Below are 18,431 nucleotides of genomic sequence, written 5' to 3' on the forward strand. Positions count from 1 at the left end.
GGTGTCGCTCATGAGGTCTTAGAAGAGCGGTCTGGGTGGGAACATTGTAGAAAAAATAAGCAGCCTTAGACTCTGCTGGGGAGGGAAAGGTATACAAGCTCAGGGGGTCCTGTCACCTCACCTCTGTCACCTCACCGTTAGCATTCTCTTCCACAGAAGTGTCAACGATAGTCCCCGGGGGTAGACCAGAGCTCCACCTCCTCCTGGCTCACGACTGACATGAGGTGCAACTGCTTCAGGTCCCCCACTGGCTGCAGTCTAGCAGCCGCCTTGGGAGACTGGCAGTCGGTGGAGCTTCATGGTAGCTGTGTGGTCATATTTCTGCTCAGCTGGGAAAACTACACTTCAGTCAGCTTCCATGGGCTTGGGGACTGATGCCAGTACCTGCAGGTGCCAACAGGCTGTGGTAATTCCACCCCAGCAGTGTAAGCAGTTTGGAAAATGCCCTCCAGGTGGACCTGCCCAGTTATCTCATGGATCAGGACTGGAGCCAACCTCTTGGAGCGCAGTTCTTGTGGACACACAGGACATTGAGCTCTACCATCTTTGTGTCACAGACATGGGTGTTTGCTGGGATGTCGCCGATGAACCCAACCGGTTTCCAATTTGAGACCCCTCGAACACGGCAGTGCCATTGGGGGAGCCAGCTGGGCACTGGACAGCCCATACGAGAAATTCTGGGGAATAATCGGATCTGCAACATGTCATCGCCTCCCACGCAGTTCTCATGCAGGAGGGTATGAAGCCCCGGGCAAGGTGTGGGGCTCCTGGCTGATGTCAGGCTCCGCAGGACTCTGGGTGTTCGGCTTCTTCCAGTTGGGGGACAGGTAGCTTTCCTTGCTAGCCTCCTCCGTTGTTTTGGCAGGTTGGGACCCACGGAAAACAGTTCAGTGGCCTTCTGAATTTCCCGGATCCTCTGCTGGCAGAGTTCATCTTCACAGGCCGATCCTGGGCTCAGTCTGTCTCGCTGCCTCTCTCTTTCTTTGTCTTTTTCTTCTTTTTGGCTCCAGGGTCATTGGCTGGACTCAGAGCACCCCAGTTGTAGCTGTTGTCCTCCTCGGTTTCACAATCACTGCTGTGCTCAAGGCTGTTTCGGTTCCCTTACATCAGGTGCCCGAGACTTTCACTCTCCTCCACCTTCTGGAGTTTGGAGCCGTCTCCTTGCCTCCTTAATCTCAGTGGATCTTAGACACTAAAAATAATGGTGTTGAAGACCTTTGTCATTACTGTAATGCACATAGCATAGGACATTTTTCTAGATGTTAAGATACAGCAAGGGAAATAGGGCTGGTCACTGCATCTCAGATACTTAAAGTCCATGAAATAGTGACTCTTATCTGTGGAAAATATTTCAAGGTATATGTTTACAATTTAAAATTTACTTTTGTCTAAAGAAACAAATAACTGTAATTTTTTGTTGTGATAGTTTTGTGAGAAATATGATACAGGTGGTTTTATAATCTATTTAACGAAGGTACCTCTCTGGTTTCACACTTTTCCACAAGTGGGGAAGAACTTTGCTAAAAACATTAAATCATTATCAATGTGGTTGCACATTTTTCTTATTAATTTCAGTGCTGCCAGGTTCTTTGACTTTATCAAAATGGTCTCTGTGAAAACATCTAAACTAAGAGAAAGAAAAGTTCACAGTATGCATAAGATGTTACTCAGGTTAGGTCTGACTTGCTTTGCGTAATGGAAAGTTTGTGGAAGTCGTGGGTAGTGAGTCACACTTAAGCTACTGAATCTTATTTAGTCATAATAATATGATAAATTCTATAATTCTTAGCACCGGGCACATAGCTGTGATGTATTTTTGGATTAAATGAATAATCAGTTCCCCAATTTTTATTTTTGCTTTGTTAGCATGCTGTTTGTGTGTTTTATTTATTTACATCTGAATCCAAGCATTAAGCATCAGTGCTTCTCAAATTTTAATGTTAATGTGCGTCATGAGTTGGAGGGGAGGGGGATCTTATTAAAATGCATATTCAGCCCTGCTGGTGGGCGTGGCTCAGCCATCAGGGTCAACCTAGGATCTGGGAGATCGAGGTTCGATTCCCCGTCAGGGCACATGCCCGGGTTGTGGGCTCGATCGCCAGTCGGAGGCGTGCAGGAGGCAGCCGATCAGTGACTCTCTCATCATTGATGTTTCTCTCTCTCTCCCTTTCTCTCTCTGAAATCAATAAAGATGTGTTTTAAAAAAAGCATATTCATATGGCCTGGGTTGGCTTTTTAGGGTCAGCATTTCTAGTAAGTTTCCAGGTTCAAGAACCAAGAATATAAACCAAATGTTCATATGGAATAATTTTTTGAGTCATGTAGCTACAATGTTTGCCGTGATCTCTACATACGTTATACAGTTTGTTCTGTTCTTTTATTATTGCAAAGTTATAAAGGTGCATCGTAGAAATTGGAGGAGGTGGGGCAAGATGGTGATCCTATGTCACCACTCAGAGATAACCATGGCTGGCGTTTTAAAGATGTACTTACATTATAAATATGTATTATACTTTCACATAATTGGTTACTTTTGTGTAAACTCCTTTGATATCCTGCTTTTTAATTTAATACAGTGTTAGCACCCTTCCATATCACTAAATAAGCTTCTAGACATTTTTACTGAATAAACTCTATAGTAAATTAAGTACCATTATTTAATCAGTCCCTTGTCTTAGAACATTTGTTTCGGTTGTTCATAATCTATGGCTAATACAAGTGTTTCATTGAGCATCTTTATACGTACATCTTAGTTAGCTTGATCTTTTATTTCCGCAGGAGACATTCCAGTTCCATGCTACTCTGTGAGGGAGAGAGAGAGAGAGAAAGTGTGTGTGTGTGTGTGTGTGTGTGTGTGTGTGTGTGTGTGTGTGTGTGTCTCCTCAGGCCAAAGGAGACGCTGCCTTTTGGACTCATAGGTTGCCTCTTTATATATGAACCAAGCCAAATTTGCTTTGATGCCAGAAAACAGCTTTGTTTGAACAAAGGATACGAACACAAACTACACTGTAAACAACAGTTTGTTTGAAATATGAGGGTCAATGACACCAAAAGCCTGGTGTCTTTAGAGCTAAACGAAGGGAATTTTTCAGATCAAAAATTGCTTACCATTTATTGTGGGAGTGGCTGGTGCCATCGCTCGAGGCTCCCAAGGATTCCTTAGCTGGGTCGATGGGGTCCGCATGCCTCACTATAAAAATGACTTGAGTACAGTGAAGTCTCATTAGGGTTAAGGATAGTTCAGGGTTCCTTAATATTTTGATATTTGTTTTCTGAAGGTGGATTTTATTTTATCTGATAATTTCAGTTTATCTAAATTTTGTGTTCAGTGTATGTGATGCTGTTTTTCCCGTTGACTGGCAGTTCAGCATTGCACGCTTCTCTCTATGCCGTGGTGCACTTAATGTGTGGATTTTTGACACATTTTTGCTTCAGAATAAAAACCGCTTTGAAGATTTGAGTGAAGTGCTGATGTTACATTACAAAAATAAAAGAATTGCGTTCCTGAGAGACGATACCATTTCCCACTTCAGCCCGGAGCGAGAGTGCCTGTTTCAGCGGAGGCCGTTCCCATCAGTGAAGAGGGTGCCTAAAGCTGTCTCGCTTGTGTTGGCAGGTATTCTGATAGGCTCTACAAATATAATCCCGACTTTGTGAAGGCAATCAACACCGTTCAGAAGTCCTGGACTGCGACCACATACATGGAATATGAGACCCTGACCCTGAGAGAGATGATTAGGAGAAGTGGTGGCCACAGGCAGAGACTCCCCAGGTAATAAAGCACATCTCGTTACCACTAAGAAAGGCATTTGTGCTGAATGCCATCCTCCCTTCCAGTGAATGGTTGCCCACCATTTTATTGGTCATCCTAACGTAAGTTTTTTCTGTTATCTTTTTTTTTTTAATTGATTTTAAAGAGAGAGAGAGAAAAACATTGATGTGAGAGAGAAACAATCTATCAGTTGCCTCCCGCACGTTCCCCAATCAGGATCGAACCTGCAACCCTGACCGGGAATCGAACCTGCCACCTTTTGGTAAATGGGACAGTGTTCCAACCAACTGAACCACACCGGCCAGGCCTGTTATCTTCTTTTCTGACCTTTCCCTCTTCTATTTGTACATACTCCAACGCTCTCCAAGTCCTATTTATGGGTTTTGTTTTCATAGCCTCTGCCCCTTCCGTGACTCCCTTTCTGTTTTCTAAATGCTGCCTTAGGGCTTTGTCGCCTCTTTCCTGCATTGTGGATCAGCCCCCTTCTCGTTGGCCCTGTTTCTTTGGTCTCTTTCTGTCTCTGCCCCCATTCTTAGCCATTCTATCAAATATTGCCAGTTTCATCTTTCTGTACTCAGCTATTATTGTGTTACTACCTATTGTCTAATGAATAAATTTAACTTGGTAACCAAAACCATCTAAATTTTACCGTAGCTATATTTAGTACCGTGACCTGCTTTCAAACACATGACACACAGTTACTGAAAACTTTCCACTCCTGTGACCTCCGGCCTCCAATCATGCCACTCCCTTTGCCTCAGATATCCCTCAGCTTGCCTGTAGTAACTGTCAGATTTGCCACCTGTGAAAATCTCAAAATCATTTCTCTGTTTTAAGGTCCAACAAAAATGTTTCTTATCAATATATCTCTACTACCCTCAGCCAGAAGTGACATTTCCTATGTTTAGCTACATACCCCATGGTGTATTCTTACTTTGAGAAATTAGGTCATAATACTTTTAATTTATATAGTCAGGAATTTGATATATTTCTATTTATTTTTTATTTTTTTAATATGTTTTTATTGATTTCAGAGGGAGAGAGAGAAACATCAATGATGATAATCATCAATTGGCTGCCTCCTGCACGTCCCCTACTGGGATCGAGCCCAAAACCCAGGCCTGTGCTCTGACAGGGAATCCAGCCACGACCTCCTGGTTCATGTGTCAGTGCTCAGCCACTGAGCCACACCATCTGGGCTGGTATATTTTTAAAAAATTCTTTCATATGGTCAAAGACCACCTCATGTTCATTCTAGCAATGTCCCTGGCTTAGTTAATATTTGAGTGAAAAATTAATTGACATTTCTGTATGGAATATACTATCCTTACAGTTCTCAAGGTTATGATTACTGGTCATAGGTGATATTTTTTCCCTCTTTTTCATCTCATTTTCATCTTGTCCTAGCATTAACTTGTATCATCTCTAAGAGCAGTGTGTGAGAGAGGATTTGGGTTTAGTTGCAGAGGACATGAAGTCCAGAAATAATCTTTGCTAGTGACTGAATTGGAACCTGGTAAAAACCAACTGGGTAACTACCGGAACGTTAGAACTGTGGTATGATAGTTCCAAGTTGAGTAAGAAATTCAAGTAGTTTACAATAACGGAAAATACATGTTACCGCAGTGTAACAGTAGTGCCCTAATAAAAGAGTCGATGGCGCGTAGAGAGAGGTGAGTTTTGTTGAGGGTTGGTGGGTGGAGGCTGCTGTGTCCACCAGTCTTTAAAATTGGAAGTCAGGGAAAAACTCTGAGGGGATTTCTTCCAAGCGGTGGGCACCAGGCATTTTAGATAAAAAGAGCAGCGGTACAAAGGACTGGAACGCAGAGCATTTGGCGGAGGCGGGCAGACTTTAAGAAATCTCGTGTGGCTGGACCCAGGATGTTTTGTGTACCCAGCTGCGTGGCTCGCTGGGTGGAGCGCCGCCTGCGCACCAAAAGGTGTGGGTTCCGTTACTCAGCAGGGCGCACACCTAGGCTGCTGGTTTGTTCCCTGGTCTGGGCACATATAGGAGGGCAACCGATCGATGTTTCTCTTTCACATCGATGTTTGTCTCTCTCTGTCTCTCCCTCTACCTTTCTCTCTCTCTCTAAAAAATCAGTAACATATCCTCGGGTGACGATTAAAAATAAATCAAATGGTGTGTGTGTGTGTGTGTGTGTGTGTGTGTGTGTGTGTGTGTGTTTTAAATCTCTGTTACAGAGAAGCTTGTAGAACAACTTTCTCATTTCCAGAAAATGTCTATCATTTCATCATCCCAGGCAATTACCTTTTGTGTCTTATTTTCCAAGCATATCGTATAAGGTGTAGTTCTATTATGACGAAGCAGTTTTGTCCTGTTTATGGAGCTAGTCTGCCTACTTTATACTTAGACCTTTTTCTGCGCCTACTTGACTTCTTTTACCACCTCACTGCCACTACCACCCACCTCCTGAGTCAGACATCAGTAATTCCCCTGTTTCTCTACATCTTTTGTAGGCCATCTTTTACTTCCCATGTCTACTTTCTTGGTCAAAATCTGTTAAAAGTCAGAGAAGTACGAAAAATAGCATAGCAGTGATACACAAAACCAGTCATTTCATAGAAAATTACTGAATCATGAAAGAGAAATGGATAATGAAAGCCATTTATACAGCGTAGTTGTGTAATAGAGACATTACATAGATTGTATATTATTGTGCAATAGATACACTGAAACATGATGGGACAAGCGCTCTTTGGGTCTGAATCTAGATCTTAGCCAGCCAGGAGGTTGAAATCATGGAATTCGAAGATAGGAAATCATCCTTAAAGGAAAGACTATATATTGATGTCGAATGTATATTTCCATCCTAGGCCGAACCCTGCGCCACTAACTGCTGAAATTCACAAAGAGCTTTTACATTTGCCACCGTCCTGGGACTGGAGAAATGTTCATGGTACCAATTTTGTTACCCCTGTTCGAAACCAAGGTAAAAAAAAGTCTAATTTTTTCATGAATTTATTCTGAAACATTTATTGAACATTTACTATGTGCCAAGCTCTGGGGCAGATTCTGGGGATACAGAGATGAAATGGGCGTGATTCACCTTAGTAAAGAAATGGAAATGATATGGCCAATGAACACTCCTTCCTTTTGTATACAGAACAGACTTTGGTACTAGCTAATTTCTCCAGCTGAGCTCAGAATTTCTTAATTATCTTTCTTCATATAGATTCCGTGTAGCTAATGGAATTAATCAGAGTGATATGTAAGCGAAACTCATTTGCCCTCCTAGTAGAAGAGACTCACGTAGAAACAAAGAATTGTATACAGCTAGAATTGGTCTTCCTTCTGCGAGTGGTTTGCTGGAATCCTACTTTGCTACCTGTCTTCCCACTCCCTGTCCTGACCCCATCATTTAGTCTTTAATTACTATAAAAGCCCAGGAAAATGGATCCTTTTTTTTTTTTTTCTGGTAGATTTTTTTATCTGTGACATTTCCATTCATTTTATGTCAGAATATTCCATCTTATGGTAAATATTAACCTGGCTTTCAAAATGGTGGCCTGGGAGCAGAGCCCAGGTTTACCAAAAGTATCATTGTAATTGCATTTTACCAGTTATTTCCAGAAATTGGGTACAGTATAAGTACCTTTAATAACTCTTCTTCTAATAGCACTTGATGGCAAAATATCTTACTGTCCTAAATTTTAGCCAACAGTGATTTGGAGAATCATTTATATAATACTCAGGTTTATTACTTCTCAGCTTGTTTTGAAGATAGTTGCAGTACATGTGACTGATTTGTTATCCTAAAATATATGTAGTATTTGCAGTCTAGAAACAGTCCGATTATAATCTCCTGAGATTATAAGTTACTAATACCCAAAGATAAATTGTTCTTTCCCTTTTCTAAAAATTCAGTGATAATCAGCCTCTCCCACTTCTCGGCATTCACCAGGGGCTCTCCCATTCTGTCCTCGCCGAATTCTTGCAAAGTGTTCTCAGCGTCCAGAGCTTTGAGCAGGTCTTAGAGCAGCCGGTCAGCAAGGTCCCTGGTCCTCAGCTGACACAGGAGGGCTCAGCTCTTTGTCTTCCCTTTGCACCAGTTACTCTGGGACACTCTTAGGCTCTAGAGAAAGTGTAGACATCCTCCCTTACCTTCTCTTTTTTGGAGGGAGGGCTTCTTTGGAAAGGAGGGATTGGAAATGAAAGAAATTTGAAGGTAATTGAAAAATGAATGGAAAGTGAAATTTAAGGGTTGATGTTAGGGTTAAAATTTTTTTCTATCATCAAACAGATTTCCTGTACTTATTCGAAAGGATTAACTAAATACTGCAAGTCAGTGTTGATTATGAGGGCCTGGCACAGGCTTGCTTCTGTTGTGTTGCATGTTTATAGAGTGTCTAACAACTGTTGGGAATTTGTTTTCATGGCGGAGGAATAAAGACTGATAGACATGGCCCTTGTCCTAGAAATACGGTTTAGCAAGACCTACAAGCAAAATGTTAAAATACAATATGAGAAGTGATTTGAGAAGGTGTTCTTAAAATTCATTGGAAGCATAGGAGAAGGTGGAAAGAAAAGTTTAGTTTCACTCACTTCCCAAAAGATATGATTGACTAGTGATGAGACAGTAATTCAGGGGAAGGAAATAAGACTTTCTAAAGCCAAATTCTTTGACATTTGATTTTCTTGTAGCTTGAGAAAGCTAATACTTTTTGAGTTGTACAGACATGGGTGATTTAAAAACAGAGGGATTCGATAGATTAATTGCTTTGTAATCGATTCCTTGTCTGTAAGTATCTTCTTTGGTACTTGAGAAAATAGTGTACTTAGAGGTTCCTCTTTTGACTTTCTTTTGGTTTTCTGTACTTTCAGTTGGAAAAAAAATATTTTCTCTTCCTGCTAATTGGGCTACTTGGAAATTTCCACTAACTTTAAGAACACCAGTGTTCTGTATAACCGAGAATTCAAACTTAGCCACAGTTAAGGGAATTCACAACTTTTTGCAGAGAGCATATCAAGATAAATGAAAAAAGAGATAATGGGAGGACCAGCGAGGTTTTATCTTTACTCTTGAAAACAGGTTTAAGCACCAGCCTTGTAGCTAGGTTGACTCTGAAGTGTGAGAGCTTATAAGAACTAGGAAATTGGAAGAGATGCTGCCTTTATTTATTATATCTTCAAGAGAGAAGAAGGGTGTCCCCCAGGTCACGTTAATTATCAAGTCCAGAGTGTTTTGCTAATGTTTAAAATGTAGTTCGTTTCAGATGGGTTTTAAGTACTGTTTATTCTGGAACGCAGGAACCTCAAACTCATTTTACACCCAAGATAGAAATGCCAGAAAGATCAAGTGACTTGCCCAGGGTCACACAGCTGAGTGACAAAACAAGAGGGAGAGGGGGAAAAAGGGAATCCCGACTCCCTACTCATAGTTCAGTATGTTTTCTGCTGTTGGAAGGTGAAGCTGAGCATAGTTAAGTCGTGTTCAGAAAGTCACATTTATCTATCTGAGAGTGCGGAAATTGGATTATTTCAGAGTTCTATCGGCCAGATCTCCCCTCGTGTCCTTAAGAGGTAATGGTCCTTTACAATGCAGGCTCTTGACTTTGGAGAAGTGATTAGTTTCCTTGGCATGTAACACATTCTCTGGGAGCAACGGGGGCTTGAGAGAGGTTATCTCCTCTCATTCCCATGGCTTCTCTGTTAACACAGCACATTCTGATCTCTTGCATGGACGTGTGGCTTGTCCCTCCCACGGTGATGAATGGTCAGAAATAACCAAGAGATACTGCCATGGGCCAAGAATGCTGGATGGCCAAAATGGGGCCGTTATTTGGAATGTTATTTTTTTTTCATTATAGGAACACTGGCTTTGGCTATTTAATGTCACTCATGTGTTTCTTTGACATTCCACCATTTGAAAGGTGGGGAGGTTCCTAAGGACGGTCTGAACAAAATGTATAAAATAATTTTAGTTTATTTAGTAATTAGATTACAGGAAAGAAAATTTGAAGATTCATTAAAGTAGGTAGAAACCTATGAACTGAAAAGGACACTAGGCCTGCATTGGGAGACACGTAGGCCTAGCACCTGCCATTTATTAGCTCTGTGACTCTGGAGAGGTGAGCGGGTTGTACACTAGATGAATTCCAAGGCCCCCTTCCAAGTGTTTGTCTTTTCATGTTCATAATTTAGGTGATCCCTCAGCAGCAAAAGCAGTATATGATGTGATATGGATAAATTTGAGATGTTTATGGGGAGAATTTGGGGGAACATCAGAAACCGTAGCAGTTAAAGGGTAGTAGGGCTCTGATTCTAGGTTTTGGCCCTTTGATATTGCTGAATTACTTAGGGCTCACATTAGAGTCTAGGGTTCAGCCTCTCCTATAGCTTAGAAACAAGTCAAGGTTGACTTTCCATTGAAGTCATTTTTTCCTGGATGTAAATATGTATCTGTTGTTCATAACTTGACTCTTCCTTCTACAAACATGCATTGAGTTCCCTCGTTGCATCAGGCGCTAAGGTGAAGAAAACAAACTTCCTATGAACACTCCAGGAAACTTACAGTATAGTTTGTGGAAAACAATATAAGAAATTCAAGGAGAGTTTAGGATGTTGGAGGCTGAGCATAGAGTATGCTGGATTTCCTTTGCACTCAGGGAGGAATGAGCCTAAACAGCTACCTTCTCCAGGTGACCTATCTTCTGGATATTTTTCTCTCTAGGGAAGGCAGTTACTAAATTATTAAATTCAGATTTATTAAAAAAGAACAAAGGCAGCATTCTCTTTATGTAGAATGAGTGTGTTTTTTAATTGTAATATTGTCTGTTCACTAATCCTACTTTACGTGCATAAGGGAGCGCTCACCATTCAGATAATTTGATAACTAATATTAGTAAAGTGAACAACATACCAATTGTGTATAATTGCACTTAATACCCGATGTCTTGGATTTGGTACAAACATATCTCCATGTATCAGTGGGTGAGTGAATATGCAATAATAGAAATTTATTTTATTTTTAACACTATTACAGATATCCCCCATTTTCCTCCCTTTGCCTGCCTCCACCCAGGTCTTGCCTCCCCTACCCCCCACCACATTGTTGTCTATATTCATTTCTTTCTAGAATTATAACAAGTAGAAGTCCCAATTTTTTACATATGTGCCATATTTTCTTATTTATTTCTTAACCACACATATTGAAGAACCATAGAAAAATAATATTGTTCACGTATTTTACTTCATGATACATTTTTCCTTCTTTTGAAACAGCAACTCTGTTTTTAGCATGCGCTTCTTAGATAAGTTGATTTTGTCTTTGCCACACATCCAGGTGTTAAATGAAGCTGTTTCCTTTCCCTTCTCTCTAACTCCCTCCAGCTGCTTCATGTTCCTCTCTCCTCTCAGTAATACTTCCCAGGGTCCATGGCTATACTGCTGTTACCCTTTCCCCTTAGAGCCAGTCTACTTTCAATTTCACTACCTCCATCTGCCTTGTATCTTCATTTCCTCGTCGGCCACCTTCAATACCATATCCCATCATTACATTTACTCTCTTACCTTTCTTGGGCTTTGTTGTCTTTTGCGTCCTTGGTTGAACCCAGCTCTCTACAATATACCCATACCTGAACCACTCTTAGGGTTAGTTCCACCCAGCAAGTTGCTTTAGAAAGTGCTGCTCTGGAGCTATTTAATAGCTCAGCTTACATGTCTCCCTCCATAGTTTTCTCTCACTCTGTGGACATAAATCATTTCTTCACGATCAAGAATACTGTCAAATGCTTTGCAGAAGTTAGGAATTTTTTTTGGTCTTTTTCATTCTCTTAAAATATTCTCAAGGAAAGCCCCATATGATAACATTTGCCTTTCGATGAAAAAGCTGAAATCTTAATGTTTGCCTTTAAGGTCAGTCATGTTTTTCGATTGATTCTTTTTTATTGTGCTCATTCTTATGAACAGCAGCAACACTCAATATAAATATATGAACGTATCTTAACCACTCAGCTTTTTCTGTGTTGTTTTTGTGAGTGCGTCAAAGATCTGTTGGGTCATGTGTCTTTTTTCCCCATCACCAGCATCTTGTGGAAGCTGCTACGCATTTGCTTCTATGGGTATGCTGGAAGCAAGAATACGTATACTAACCAACAATACGCAGACGCCAATCTTGAGTCCTCAGGAGGTTGTGTCTTGCAGCCAGTATGCTCAAGGTAAGTGCTGTATGTCAGGCACTATTTACCTGTGTGTGGTTGGCCACTGTTGGTAAAGACAAAAGGATGGTGTAGTAGAGAGTACAATGTCTGCAGTCAGAAAACCCCGGTGCAAGTTCCAGGCCTATCACTTATTAGCGGATTCTCATGGCATTCACTGCATCATCCAGCAAAATGTCAATACTGACCATAGACTGAATGAGCCCTGCCTCTCAGGAGCCTTTAAGATATATTACCCACCAACGCTCAAAACCCTGAGCCAACAGATATGATCCCTGATCTATAGACAGGGAACAGACACGAAGTGATTCTGCAATATTTTGAAGGCCACACAGCTTCTAACCCTTAGAGTTTCAGTTCCCACCATGATCTCCCTCCAAAACCTAATTCTTATTAAAACCAAACTAACACTGGTTTCTCTCTAGGATAAGTTTAGAATTTTGTATATTTTCAGAAAAGGGCATATGTAATGTATGTAGAAAGCCCAGTTGCCATTGATGCAGAGAGAAACATCCCCATTTTAAAGTTGTCTTCTGCCCACCCCAGATTTGGCCAATAGGAAGTTTCTTAGTTCACCAGTGAAACTGCGGGTGAATGATTATTTTCCAGTATTCTCTGAAATACTTGTCAAACATGGACACTGTGACCTCTAGGCTCTGGGGACTGTGATGTATCAAGACAGCCCTTCCTTTTACGAAGAGCCACAGTGTGGTGTCTGGATGTTTAATAATGGCAATAACAGTGAACTTTTATTGCTTTTACCTGCAGTGGCTAATTTAACACTACAGGAAAGGCACTATTGCTGTCTGTATTTTACCGATACGTAAACAGAGGTATACAGAAACCCTTCACACAGTTTTGTTTTGTGTGTTGTTTTTTTTTTTAAATATATCTTTATTGATTTCAGAGAGAGGAAGGGAGAGGGAGATAGACAGGAACATCAATGATGAGTCCTTGACCGGCTGCCTCCTGCACGCCCCCTGCTGGGGGTGAGCCCGCAGCCCGGGCCTGTGCCCTGACCGGGATTCGAACCCGGGCCGCCTGGATCCCAGGCCCCCGCTCAGCCGCTGCGCCCACAGCCTTGGATCTGAGCCCACAGTCAGGCGTCAGGGCTGCCGCTGCGCCTCCATGCCACAGGCACCCGCGGGCGCCGGGTCAGTGCCTGCCAGTGGGTCGGGATGAGAGGAGCGCGAGCTAGGTGGCTGACGGGGGGCGCGCGGAGCCACACGTAAGCTGGGAACAGCTTCAGCAAAAAGGGAAAGGCAAGGCTGGGGGGGAAGGAAAGGCTGGGGGGAAAGGCAAGGCTGGGGGCGGGCGCCGCGCCCGCGCCCTGGGACCCGCAGTGACCCCGTGCCGCCCGCAGGCTGCGAGGGCGGCTTCCCCTACCTGACGGCCGGCAAGCACGCGCAGGACTTCGGGGTGCTGGAGGAGGCCTGCTTCCCCTACGCGGGCGCCGCGGCGCCCTGCGCGCCCCGGGACTGCCCGCGCCTCTACGCCGCCGCCTACGGCTACGTGGGGGGCTTCTACGGCGCCTGCAACGAGGCGCTCATGCGGCTGGAGCTGGTCCGCCACGGGCCCCTGGCCGTGGCCTTCGAGGTGCACGACGACTTCCTCCACTACCGCGGGGGCGTCTACCACCACACGGGCCTGCGGGACCCTTTCAACCCCTTCGAGCTGACCAACCACGCCGTGCTGCTCGTGGGCTACGGCACGGACGCCGCCTCCGGGCAGGACTTCTGGATTGTGAAGAACAGCTGGGGCACCGGCTGGGGCGAGGGCGGCTACTTCCGCATCCGCAGGGGCACCGACGAGTGTGCGATCGAGAGCATCGCCGTGGCGGCCACGCCCATCCCCAGGCTGTAGCGGGGACCCCCCCCCCAGCAGTTTGCGCTGACCCCCATCACGCCCTGGAAGGGGGTGGCTTATTCGCAGACTGCAGACGTTCCTCGCAGCGATTGCAGGAGACTACAACTGGATTCCTATGGGGACTTTTGCCTTTGAAATTAAAACTGCCCTTGATTTGAATGTACCTTTGCCATTAACCACTAGCCTAATTTTTTGGATAAGTACTCAATTAAATGAGGTTCTTACAGACGGCGGTGAGCGATGCGGTAATGGATTTTGCTACTCATTTCTAATTTAAACAGGCTGTATTTTTTTTAAAAAAAGCTATATGAAAACCACAAGGAAAATGTGGCAATGACTATTAAATTTTTTTAAAGTTTTTTTTTTTTGTAGATAATTGAGCAATAGGTATTATAGAATTTATGTGTGTGTATTCAGATTTCACTGTGTCACTTATATGAATGCTTTAAGGAGGAAAAGCATTTTAGGGTATTTTAATTAAAAACGAAATCTGTGGAACTTTATGATAGGGCATATGTTCAAATAACGAGTAGTGAATGCTAAAATCATCCCCTGGATTTGATGAGCCAAAAGTCGTAGTGAAAAGAAAGAAGAGTTTTGAGCAAAATCTTGCTATTGGTTAAGCTTCTGATGGTTTATCTTGAATTTGAAAGTATTGGTTAGCCTTCATTTGGTGAGCAGTTGTAGCTTAATTAGTAGAACATTAGCAGTTTAGATTTGAACAGATCTTTGGATCTCCAAGATCTTCTTCACAGTGATATGAAGCCTCTGGGCTGAGTAAACAGATGGCATCTATTAGAAATGATAGATTAGGCAAAATTAGGCAGTCAGAGCTCTAAAACATAAACAAGCACCACAAGTCTTTTGGAAGAGACTGTAGGTAGAGATCATGCAATCTAACCTCTGCACAGAAAGAGAGACGAAGGCCTAGGAACAGGACAAGTAACTCATCTAAGGTCACACAGACGGTGAGTAATGGAGTCATGAACAGCACCGGGTCTTCTGAGTCCTGTCCTCCTTGAGCCACTGAGACACTGAGTCTCACCAGAGAATCCAAGTCCTCAGGGATACTATGTGCCTACTTGCAAGTTTCACCTTCACATGTTAAGTCTCAGAGTCTTGTCTTAAACCTCATGCACTTTTTAAATATATATATTTTATTTTTTATTTTTATTTTTTCAGAGAGAGGAAAGGCGAGGGAGAGAGAGATAGAAACATCGATGATGAGAGACTTGTCATTGATGGGCTGCCTCAATCCACTGGGGATCAAGCCCACAACATGGGCAAGTGCCCTGACTGGGAATCGAACCAGGATCTCCTGGATCCTAGGTCAATGCTCAACCGCTGAGCCAGGCTGGCCAGGCTCATGCACTTTTTGCATTGTGATTCACTACAATGACACTGTCATTCTCCTTGAGCTGAAGTGGCGCCCCGGGAGTTTGCCTCCTGTTTAAGGTGTGGCTTCTTGGGCTTCCAGGCACACTGAGGCATCCTTTGATGTTTTCACCACATGGTGACACAGAACACCTGGAAGACGTCCGAGGATGTGTATTTTCTCTGTTCCTGTTCCTGATTCAGTGTAATTTTAGTCTTACTCTAATGCCTAGCCTTGTTGCTAGGTGAAAACGTAGAAAGTTTGAAATCAAGCACGAACTTATTTTTCACTAAAATTTATAAAGATACTACCTGTCAGCTTAACAGATATGACATTTTCACCACGTACATGTGAGCTTATCCTCTGGTTTTCTATTGGACAGCAGGTAGTGGACACACATGAGAGCAGGTCATGAAGATGCAGAGCACCCATGGTTTTGCACAGTTTTCTCAGGTCCCTGACTGAGCTCTGCAGGAAAATCATTGCTGGTATCATGTATAAAATACTTTAGAAAACATTAAGAAACTAAATATAGGTGTGAACCTAACTGGCAATGGGAGGCAGCTCTCACAGCATGATTAGTTGAGGACAAGCAATAGTTTGAAGAGGCCCTAAATCTTCAGAGACTGCAAGAGGGATTGACCACAAAGAGAGCTCAACTGACACTGCACTTCTGCCTGCATTTATCTGTGTGGGAGTCTGCTTTTCCTGTTGATGTAAGACAGAAAGATAACTTCATCCATGGTGGAGGAATTAAAGACAATGACTAAATGCAGCATTATGGCTCCTCAAGCCTTGTGATTAAACTGTTAAGCTGTACAAATAGCAGCGGGTTTCATTCTAAAACTTGTTTATGTTGGTGTTAATAGAACACATCATCAGCCTGTTGACTAAACTATGGAAAAAATGGGACGGCAACTCTGGCCAACCTCCCCAAAGACGTTCCCAGAAAAACTACAGTGAAAATATGCATGGGTGACACCACTGGCCACAAAGGGAAACTAAGTTTCCTCGGGCGTCCAGCACAGCATGACACTGACTTTGAGCCTTAGTGCCTGGGTAGGATTTCTGGCTCTGCCACTTAGCACCCTGAAGCCTTGGGCAGTTCTCTTAAACTACTGTGGCTCACTTTCCTCCTTCATTAATGGAGATAATGGAATGCATCTCTCTCACTGGACTCTTCCTCCCTAAGCCCTTGCTGTTGCAACAAAGGAACCGAATGGAGTTGCACTTTTGGGTGACATCATTTGCTTTACCTAAGGTCAGGCCTTTCACCATCCCAAGCAGATGAACTAAACTAAATTCAGATAATGAAGTCTCCCTGGCCATCTTAAACTTGCTCCAGGAACTCTGACCTCTCACCACTGAGTGCAGAAAGTGAACAGATTTGGATAGGAAGGGATAATGTACTTACTTCACAGACTTCTCTGAGGATTAAATGCCTTCAGATATGAAAAGTATACGGTACAGAACTTGGGACATACTAAGCCTGCCTTTTCTGAACTCAAAGTGTAAAATAATCTTGTGCTGTGGGGAGCGGCGAAGACATAATTCTGCTCATAAAGTTGACCTTACTAGGAGGAGGGGCTTAGGAGATTTCTCTTTTAAAGGGAGAAAAAACAACAGAGGAACACAGGTACAGAGAATCCCACAGAGGAGAACCTTCAAAAACTACACATTAGGGAGAGAATTTTGATTTTCTGGTGTAGAGGCAGGCCTTCCATCCCCCACCCCTGCGGCTGCGGCCAGCGTGGTGAGAACAAGTGTGGGCTGATCAAGTCTAGATGGCCACAGCACAGCTGTGCATCTGACCCAGCTTAGAGAAGTCGCTAATTTGGAAGCAAAAACCACGAAGGCTAATCTAAGGTGGTAACAAATGGATTTTCCTCTTGGGAATCTTCCTATTAGGATAAAGGAAGCATATGGGATTCACACAGTAGTGCTGAAGGTCATCTGGTCCACCTCTGTCGTTAAAATAAAAATGGGTTTTGCAGGTGAAATAACACGCCCGGGCTCCCAGCTAATAAAGATAAATCTGGAGCCCGGTGTGTCTAGAACTTTCCACTGTGCCCACTGCCTCCTAATTAAGAAAAATGGAGAAAGCTAAAGGTGAGACAAATGACTTCACCTTGCTCTGTTAAAATCATTTCTAAGAGCCTTTCCAGCTCTCAAATCCTTTTCTGGTCTCTTGGGAGAAAATGTTGTAAGCTGCAAACCATGTGGTTTGGCAGGTTTAACAGTTTTCTTGTAAATATAGTGATGTTAATATTTATATTTCTTAATTGTAGTAAATATTTATTTTGGGTTTGCATAGAAACTTCCTGACCAAGATAGGAGAGCTTTAGATATATCAGATTCTTCTGCTCTGATGGGAAGTGCTTGGACGTGAAATTGTGTATTAGTGGTGGGTCAGTTAGCTATTGGACCTTAGTTTCATTAGCTGTAAAATATTGACCTCACTGAAAGTTCGGCGTGAAACTGTAAATTTGCCTGAAATTGCCTGGGCTGTAAGATAATTGAAACCTCAGCAGACCTGGCCACGCTACAAGGAAATTGCAGAAGATGAACTAGCCTTTGGACAGAAAATGCAACACATGCCTCTTTCTGTTTTTCCCCTCAGAAATCCATTTATTGAGTTCCGTTTTCTTCAAGTGCTTTTAAGAGTTAGCAAAAGTGAAAAATTTAACCTGTCTTTTTCCAATCTTGAGACTATGATGCCAATGCAGTACTTCGATTTCGAACTTTCTGTCCTAAAAGGCAATTTGTTTTTTGAAATTCAGTTCGATAGGTCATTAAATGGGGAAAGAGGGATAAACTCCAAACTCTCCAAGTTGAGAAAAGAAAAAGCCGACTTGTTCCTTCCTCTGATGCAAAAGGCCTAAGGAGAGTGAAATCCTAGTAATCAATTGAAAAGAAATGAGTTGGAGAAACAGCCTTCCCCTGGGGAAATGAGAGAAATGCCACTAAGCTAAGGTGGTGCATTAAAGGAATCATTGAGATAATTTACGTTTTTCCTGTACTATATTTTCTTAACCTTCAAAAGTATTGAATAGTTTCAGTGTAGTTTAAGATAAATGGTAGAAAATGAATGCTTTAGTATCAGATCTGTGTACACACCTTCTCTCATTTGTGGGATTTCTGGAGAGCGAAGAGAAAAGCCCATTCTTCCTCCAGATAACTACTCCTGTGCTGTCATAAGAAATGCACAGTATTCCCAAGAGATAGTAGCCGGTCCCAGTG

General features: G+C 42.7%; 1 protein-coding gene across 1 annotated transcript in view; it reads left to right on the forward strand.

The window, feature by feature from the left end:
• Nucleotides 1–14,044, forward strand: part of CTSC (cathepsin C) — a 36,971-nt gene extending 22,927 nt beyond the window's left edge. The window contains exons 4-7 of the mRNA XM_081154296.1: nt 3,617–3,772; nt 6,608–6,723; nt 11,819–11,950; nt 13,314–14,044. Of these exons, the coding sequence (XP_081010422.1) occupies nt 3,617–3,772; nt 6,608–6,723; nt 11,819–11,950; nt 13,314–13,813 (904 nt within the window). The 3' untranslated portion in view covers nt 13,814–14,044. The remainder of the gene's footprint in view (nt 1–3,616; nt 3,773–6,607; nt 6,724–11,818; nt 11,951–13,313) is intronic.
• Nucleotides 14,045–18,431: the final 4,387 nt, after the last annotated feature.

Source organism: Miniopterus schreibersii (genome assembly GCF_964146895.1).
Source record: "Miniopterus schreibersii genome assembly, chromosome: 12".
Classification (NCBI taxonomy): Eukaryota; Metazoa; Chordata; class Mammalia; order Chiroptera; family Miniopteridae; genus Miniopterus; species Miniopterus schreibersii.